General features: G+C 42.9%; 1 protein-coding gene across 1 annotated transcript in view; it reads left to right on the plus strand.

Annotated features, from left to right (window-relative positions):
* Positions 1-9410, plus strand: part of LOC125242698 — an 86796-nt gene that overhangs the window by 63862 nt on the left and 13524 nt on the right. The window contains 7 exon segments of the mRNA XM_048151592.1: positions 4687-5004; positions 5201-5359; positions 6309-7367; positions 7639-7698; positions 7886-7976; positions 8332-8432; positions 8861-9058. Of these exon segments, the coding sequence (XP_048007549.1) occupies positions 4687-5004; positions 5201-5359; positions 6309-7367; positions 7639-7698; positions 7886-7976; positions 8332-8432; positions 8861-9058 (1986 nt within the window).

The raw sequence follows: 9410 nt of genomic DNA on the forward strand, positions 1-9410 counted from the left end.
CTATACCTACCCTCCTCTGATCCCATACCCACACGGTAGCGCTGCGCGGACAACTGAACACGATTGTTGATTGTACAATTGACACATAATGGGAGGTCAAAATATGAGTGCGGTTTTATTAGTGTAATAATAATATAACGCGAGTATTTTAAGACATGATTTTGACAGTTGTGGGCAGGCGCAGGATATAACAATAACAACTATATACGAGATGATCGAAAATTGCTGCTCAGGCTCGAGTAAGCTATGAGCTATCGGCTATAAAAACGCACAAAAGATATTCGCTCCCGTGTAAATAAAAGAGACGTGATGATAGCGCGGGCGAGTTGTAGATCATAGCCCGAGCTATGAACTACAAATCGCTCGATCTCGTTATATTTAATCGGGAGCTACTCTTTTGTTCGTTTTTATGATAGCTCATAACTTACTCGCTTCGCGTGAGACCAGTGCCTCATAGTCTTGCAAGTCGCGATAAAAAGTTTTGTACTATAGTTTTATACGCCTTTTTAGGGTTCCGTAGTCAACTAGGAACCCTTATAGTTTCGCCATGTCTGTCTGTCCGTCCGTCCGTCCGTCCGTCCGCGGATAATCTCAGTAAGGGATCATCCACATATTACGTCACACCAAATTTCAGGTTTTTGGACCCCTCCCCCCCCTGTCACGCTTTTTTGTATCCCTTTAACAGGGATTGTCACATTTAGTATGACCCCCCCCCCCTTACACTGTGACGTAATATATGGATGACGCCTAACCGTAAGCACTAGAAAGCTGAAATTTGGTACCAATATGTACATCAATCACGCCAACAAAGTGCAAAAATAAACAATGGAAAAAAATGTTTTATTAGGGTACCCCCCCTACATGTACAGTGGGGGCTGATATTTTTTTTCATTCCAATCCCAACGTGTGATATATTGTTGGATAGGTATTTAAAAATGAATAAGGGTTTACTAAGATTGTTTTTTGATAATATTAATATTTTTGGAAATAATCGCTCCTAAAGGAAAAAAAAGTGCGTCCCCCCCCCACTAACTTTTGAACCATATGCTGAAATGTGAAAAAAATCACAAAAGTAGAACTTTATAAAGACTTTCTAGGAAAATTGTTTTGAACTTGATAGGTTCAGTAGTTTTTGAGAAAAATACGGAAAACTACAGAACCCTACACTGAGCGTGGCCCGACACGCACTTGGCCGGTTTTTTGTTTTTGGAAACGCGTGTGGGGCGTAGATAAAAGGCAAATATAAATATAGACAATGCCATAACCACCTTATTCGCGCAGAAAAAACGCCTATGATACTAAATCACGCTGAAAGAATAGCCCAGTTACAATAATAGAATAGTATGTTAATTCTGATAAATGCGGTTTCTATGGGCGTCGGCCGTCCTCCTAACAAATGTGCAAGGCCCGGTGCGGTCACCTTGAAGCATCGTGTAGCTACTATTTTCACGCTGCGTTTTTTTTTATTGAATTTGGCACTCGATTATTATTCTCTGTCATTTCTGACATTCTGCTCCATCTGTCTGTGCAATTTTTCTATAATATTTTAGATCGGGTATTTCCTACAAACAAAACAAGGCGTCTCTTGTCAATCCATACTAATATTATAAATGCGAAAGTAACTCTGTCTGTCTGTCTGTCTGTTACGCTTTCCCGCTTAAACCACGCAACCGATTTTGATGAAATTTGGAACAGACAATCTTTAGACCCTGAGACAGAACATAGGCTACTTTTTATTTCGAAAAAAAGGGATGAAGGGGTTGAAAAAGAGGTTGAAAGTTTGTATGGGATTTCTTAATTTTAAATGATAAAACCATGAAACTTTATATTTTAGCACTTGATAAGAAATCATTAAACATATATTTAAAGTCACATACAGGTCGAACGCGATTAATTAACATTATTTTTACCTTTAAAATAAACATGGTGGGAAATAAACATTAACTAAAAGCGGGTAGATTATATTTATTTGTCTACCCCGAACATTTATATAAATTAATATCGGGTAGTTTTGTGTTGTTTACATCTCCGGTGACATTTTGCTGGGACGTCAGTCTTCCGCGACCACGGCCAGTGCAACCTGGCCGAAACGTTGGGAAAAAAGGTAAAAATAATGTTAATTAATCGCGTTCGACCTGTATGTGACTTTAAATATGTGTACAAAGCGCGAGAACTTAAAGTGTTATATCATTAAACATCTTGATAAGGGATAGGGATAGGGATAGCGATAGGGATAGCGATAGGGATAGCGATAGGGAAAGCGATAGGGATAGCGATAGGGATAGCGATAGCGATAGCGATAGCGATAGCGATACGGATACGGATACGGATAATATGGGTATCGTTAGCGGGATACGGATAATCGGTCGGCGGTCTCTTACAATCAATGTGCTCTAAGACGATCGTTGTTTGCTTGCTTGAAGATTACGTTTGCGATAAGTATAAGCAAAATGTAAAAAATTGTAAGGGATAATAGAAAAAAGTACTTTTTACCCACCGATCATAGTGTCGAAATACGGGCTATGTGGGATGTTTATAAAGGTTTCCCCAGCGTATATAGAATTACCTACGCTGTGGTCGATGTGTAATATTTCTACAATCATTGCAAGCAAAAGTATTATGTGCAATCGAAATAATCGCAGATAAATATACCTACAGAGAAACCTACGGTCCCTACGGATCCAAATGAAAATCTTAATGAATACTTTTATTACGCGGGCGAAGCCGCGGGTAAAAGCTAGTTTATTTATAAATGTTCTTGTATAACTATCTATTAATGTTATTGTATCTTCAACAAATAATACAATTTACCTCGATAATTTTAGTCACTCGACGCGATTCAGAAAGCGGAAAGGGGTCCTAAAGTTTATAGTATGACTAAGGGCAATGATTCACGAAATTCGACTTGTACTGTACTAAACCTGACCTAACTAGGAATCGAAGTTAAAGGTTGTTTTTATATATTATAATTTAACCGACCGCCCTGTATGGAGATCTATTGTCTAAGAAAACGGATGACTTTTGAGTCCCGTCGACTTTTAGAACTTGATATCCGGCGCGATGAGCTGAAGGCCCGCCCACCTGCGGCCATTACATATAATTACATTAACGGTGTGCTGTCATGCCCGTCGTGTGCACGGGTTTTCGCAAATAAAATCGGCTACGTGAGCCACATGCGAGCACTTCAACGTACTCAACAAAGTTGAAAACAGTCACCATGGTCGGACACGGCCGGGAGATATATCGTCGTTTTTTTTTAAGAGAATTATATATTGTAGTTTTTGAGTAGATGCTCCAACAGGGGATAGATAATTAAGGGTGTCAGTGAACAATAAACGCTAATTATTATGAAAAATGTCTGATAAAAGTATACTTTCCAACTTTCGTCGTGTTCAGTTGTATCGCATTGCTGTGACTGATATGTAAGCTGGCTAGTCCTGACATTCACAATGCACCTGGACCTTAGAGCTTCCTATTCACACAACCACCATTTCCTATATTACAATCTTAGTTCAACAGAGTTTCTTCATTATATCCGCGACGTCTTCAATTCCTACTCTAGTAAAACAAATACACATCTACAATTTGGGAATATGAATGAATGCTTCCTAGCGAATCCTTTTTCCGACTATCCTTTCTTTCCTCCCTAAGAGTAATAAACTGGTACATTTTGAACATCAGTTACAACGAGGTGTACCCGTTATTACTTTTGAGCATAGCTGTCGATAGGGCCTTGCAACCTTTACGTGTTTCTGCTTGTAACTTGCCTGCGCCGCATGCATGCGTACTAACTAACCTTTACCTTTCAGCATCCTTTCTAATACACTAACGTACGATAAGTACATAAACCAGCACTAAACGATACTAAAATGTAATGAAACTATTGTATTATGATTGTAACGCGAGGATATCCCTGTCTCATCTTGTTCTGTCACGGTGGTGGGACATTTGTCGGGTTATGGGTCGAAAAACTTAAAATGTCTCGTTAATAATTAAAAATTCCACAATACCCACAATCTACTTTAAATTTGACTGGTAGAGCCCACCTCATTTCGATGATTTTATGTCATTTTGTGTAACAAATACAACGAAGATGAGACTTCTGTTATTTCCCGAATTGGATATACCCTTGACTGTAATATTTGAAATGAATTACATACAATTTCTTTGTCATAAAACACTTAAAAGTATTTAGCATAAATGTTTTGTTATAGAAAACATAATTTATATATTCTGGCACTATGTAGTAGTACTATTCACTCTATCAGAGAACTGCTATTAGTATTTTGCACACTATTAGTTGACTCCTCGCCAAACTGTAACAGTAAGCCGTGTGTGACACCAAACTTCCTACGTAAGCTCACATGCTGTCTGTAAACTTCCTCAGTAGACAACCGAGGTCGACCGATTTAAATGATACCTAATTAGTACAATTTTAAACACAGAAAGTCAGTATGAACTCTATCGATTCAGTCGACCTCTCATCCAAGATGAGATGGGTATATCATAATCTTAATTTGCATTGTTTAAATTCAGAATGATGTACCTTGAAAAAAAAAGCATTGTATCAATCAGTAAAGAATAAAGAGAGCGTCCCAATGTCGACGAGGACTCGAACGCCACCGACGCCGGTAGCGGGACCATAGCGAATAACAGAAACGTGAAAGGCAAACATTTAACCGTCAGAACGTAAACCAGGAGCAACCGTTGCTTCTGGAGGAGCTCTTGGAGCAGGAGAAGCGCGAGCAGGAGCGGGACGGCGAGTGGGCGACGGCGGCGCCGCCCGCGGTGGCGCCCGCGCCCGCGCCGCCCGCCGCGCCGCCCGCGCCGTGCATCCCGCTGTACGCCGGCGCGCCGCCGCCCGCGCCGCCGCCGCCCGCCTCCGACGCCGACCACCACGCGCGCCTGCTCTACGAGCAGTGGCTCAAGGCCTACAACGCCTTCGCCGCCGACCAGCTGCGCTACTACGAACAGGAGGTGCAGAAGCTCCGTAAGATCCGCAAGGTGAGCAGTAGACCGCTTTCGTGTTCGTGAGCTTAAGGTAGTAGCGTGATAGCCTCCTCCGAGCTCCGACTCATTCGCAGGTACTAGTCACAACCCGGGGGGTCGCACTGTGTGGTAACCGAATGATATGTACTAACCGGGGATTGTCCTCACGCCTCGCTGTGTTCTCGCGTTTCATGCGGTGGTCTGTTTATAGTCGCTCAACAGCAAGCAGCGGCAGCTGCGCAAGTCGGGCAACGAGCTGATGCCGAACGACGCGGCGGAGCTGCGGCGCGTGTCGGCCGAGCAGGCCGCGCTGCAGAAGCACCTCGAGGCGGCCAGGAAGCAGTCCCGCCAGCACAGCATGCTCATACAAGTGAGTCAAACAATACTACTTCAAACCACGCCTAAAAATACTCTTTTCAAATACTAAATTTGTGTCGCTTAGCTTCAAACTTGGGTAAATCTATTCTGCTATAAGCTTGATTCTTATTCAGATTATATATATTTTTAAGGTTCCGTACCTCAAAAAGGAAAAACGGAACCCTTATAGGATCACTCGTGCGTCTGTCTGTCCGCTGTCACAGCCAATTTTCTCCGAAACCTCTGAACCGATTAACTTGAAATTTGGCAAGGTAATTTTCAAGTTATTTAAGAAAATAGGCAAAAAATTACCATTCCCCCCTTATCTCCGAAACTACTAAGCGTAAATTTTTCATAAAAATACACGAGATAGTTTTCAATCTATAGATTATAGGAAAACCTATTAGAAATCTACAGTAAAGCGTAAGTCTGAATTAAAGGAAAAAAACTCAAATTACGAATTTCACTTACTGCCGCTGCAAGGAGTTACTAAATCTCTTGAAATTGTGCGAGCGCATTTGAACATTACATTTAAACTCATTTCTGTTTCGTTTTGTTCAAAATATCGATTATTCGCAAAAATGACTTAAGTTCCTACTGAAAAAGGAGGCGCTTAAGCCCTTCTTGTAGTTTACGGAACCCTTACAACGCGAGTACAACTCGCACTTGGCCGGTTTTTATACATAATCAACCTTAAAGCAGAATGGATTTACCCGAGTTTGAAGTTAAGCGACACATTTCAGCGTTAAAGTAAAAGTTAACTTAAATCAAAGTAACTAAAACACATTGCTTTTACTATTAGTGCATGCCCAGCAGCCATGCTTGCAAAATAGAAGAACGTAATATGTCAAAAACATCATAATTTGTGTCTCCTCACCGCTTACATTGTAGTATTTCATTATTTAGAGACAAAGTTTCTGTCACTTATGAACAGTTGTCTCTAATACATCACTATGTTCCAGGAATACGAGACGAAACAACGCCAGCAGAATCCTCAATTAGCACAGCAATCTGTTATAAGTCAACAACAGATCACGACCAACCAGACTGTGTACACTCAGAACCAGAGCATTCCCCAATCGCCGCAAATGCAGCAGACCGCCATCAATCGGCCGATGCAAATAGGCTTGCAGGGAACTGTACAGCAACAACAGATTATAAGGAACCAGCAAACTGTCCTAAGCTCAGATGGACAGCAGAGGATAGGTCTAGTGACGTCACCACTCAACGCCCAAGGCCGAATACTCCAAAGCGGACGAACGCTAGTGATAGAGCAAACGGGGTCACCCCAACAGCAACTAGTCAGGCAGCTTTCCGGGGTACAAGAGAGGCCACAATCCGTCGGCATGGTGCAGTTCGGTCAGCAACAACTAGGAGTACGGAATACAATGCCCGCGGGCGCGCAGACTCCTCGCCCAGCCGGAACGAGACCCGCCATGTCGCCGCTACACGTGCAATCTCCACATTCGCAATCTCCTTTACATTCCCTAGCGCCGCAGTCGCCTTTACACCACCTCACCTCTCCCATGCAATCGCCGCTGCATTCCCAACAGTCCCCTTTACACCACACGTCACAGTCTCCTTTACATCCCTCGACGCAATCCCCTCTCCACACCCAGCAGTCTCCGCTCCACTCTCAACAGTCCCCGATGCACGTGCAGCAGTCTAACGTGCCGCAGCAATCGCCGATGCACCAAAGCCCGATGCATCAGAGCCCCATGCATCCGCAACAGAGCCCGATGCATCAACAAGGCTCAATACATCAGCAGAGTCCGATGCACCAGCAAAGTCCGATGCATCAGTCTCCGTTACATCAGCAAAGTCAGATATCTCAGCAATCGCCGATGCATCCTCAGCAGAGTCCGATGCATTCGCAGCAGTCACCTATGCACCTGCAGCAATCGCCGATGCACACGCAGCAGAGCCCGATGCAGTCCTCGATGTCACCGCAGCATTTCCTGCAGCAGTTGCAGGCTCAGAGGACGAGTCCGCAGTTGCCGACGCCTAGTCGGAGTCCTCAAGTAAGTCATTGTTGCTTTATTTTTTTTTTTAAGTCTACGTTATTTAATGACCAGACATCGTAAATTTTCTAGCAATTTCGATGCAATACTGTGGCGCTAAAGGCATGTAATTATGTATTTCCGCATATAGCGATTTCTGTTAACGACAGTGTACCTTATTGCAAAGTCTCTGATATCAGCTAGCATTTTAACATAGTAGCCGATCAATGTCAAATAGTCTACTAAAATAAGAGTAGCAAGTAATACATTTCAAAATGTTTTTTTTTTCTAGATATATCAACAGTCACAAATACAAAGCCCAGTTTCGTCACACTCACCTCAAATGCAGACTGTAAGTAACTCTTTTTACACAATTGTACGATTTGTGCTGTCTGTCTATTTTTAAAAGCTCATCTGTCACATTAAATAGAAGACCTAATTTCAATTTAGTAAAAGAGAACCTTTACTATTTACAAAATACAATAGTGTTACTATTTAAATATGAAAATGTTAATTAAATTGTATTTGTATTTTGGCAGGGTGACTATACAACAAGTCGTTTTTCAAGACCAGCGCCCGGTTGTTCACCATTACCTACCCGATTCGCTAGACCACCGCATCACCAGCAAGGTAAGAAACTAGCATCTCATTTTCGATGCTATTTAATAATCAATGTATTGACGAACGGTCTCACCGAGCTTTTTCAAGGATTCTACTACTTTTATGGTATTTTATGCAACTGGTAGTTAAAAAATGTCAAAAAAGGCGAGTGGCGTGGGTAGCAATTTGAGGGGAAACCGAAAGACGCCAATAAAGACACCACGAGTATTTTTCACTCGGTTAAACACTGTTGCATATAATACTTTTTCTATGACTACGAACTTACTTTTTTAATAGTTTTATAGAACCACTTCACGAAAGTTATACACACTGTTTTCTGGATTTTGACGCAAAGGTTTAATATTGTAATGTTAATATTTGTCAGGAATGAGAGTAGGCGTGCCGTTCGGCAGCCGGCAGCAGACTTCGCCGCTCGGCAGCCCGCAGCCTCTGCCTTCGCCCGGCAACCCCGCTAACGAGATGGCGGTAAGTATTTCATGTATAATTTAGGCGAGTAACTTCGAACATAGTAACTTCTAGTCAGAAGTTTGGTTAATTATGGCTTGCTTGAAAGTCACTGCGATATATTGGTTGAAAAATATAAACAAACTAATTGCATTAGAAATTAAGCTATCGTAAAATCCCATCTTTCTCCGTTTAGGATACTTAGCGTCGTCTGGCTTAATATAAATACAAATTACCAATTTTCAGCGCAGGTTCCGTAAAAAAATTACTGGTTACATTCTTCGGAACCTGTCCATGTCTGTCGGACATAGCAACACGAAGGTAGTATTTCCTAACGGAGTTCGTAAACTGTGGCGCAAAGCGACCGGTATCATTACCATCTCGCTTAAACTCGTCCGAGCATCGGCTCACTTCACGTATCGTCAACCTTATCGTAATATTTATTCCAGCGTCAGCAAATGCTCCAGCGGCAGCAGTACAGCCCGATGGGCGGCGCGCCGCCGTCGCCGTCGCTGTCGCGCTCGCCGCTCGTGCGCACCCCCACCCCCTCCGCCTCCCCCGCCGCCTCGCCCGCGCCGCACGCCGACCACGGCGGCGGCCACCACCACCACATGGCGCCCATACCGCCCGGATATAGATACTTCAAGGTAACATAGCATACTGCTATACTTACATAACACTACTCTGAGAAGACAGCCTGCTGTCGCTGGCCCGCTCGTGCTAACCCTGCCAGCCCGGGCGCCTCGCTTGTGCTTCACGCGGAACACGGTGTCGGACTTCACCACCGCCAGGCTGCTATACCACCTGGATATAGATACTTCCAGATTCCACGACCTAAGCCTAACAATCAACATAGTTTGTCTAAACAATTATATATTTCCGCATAGAATACATAACAATTATATTTCGAATGAAACTCACTACGCTTCGGTTTCTATTTTAGATTCCCTCGCTATGGTCAGGCTTCAATGATTGCATTATCTTCTTCGTTCAGGATTT

Source organism: Leguminivora glycinivorella, chromosome 3, assembly GCF_023078275.1.
Source record: "Leguminivora glycinivorella isolate SPB_JAAS2020 chromosome 3, LegGlyc_1.1, whole genome shotgun sequence".
Classification (NCBI taxonomy): Eukaryota; Metazoa; Arthropoda; class Insecta; order Lepidoptera; family Tortricidae; genus Leguminivora; species Leguminivora glycinivorella.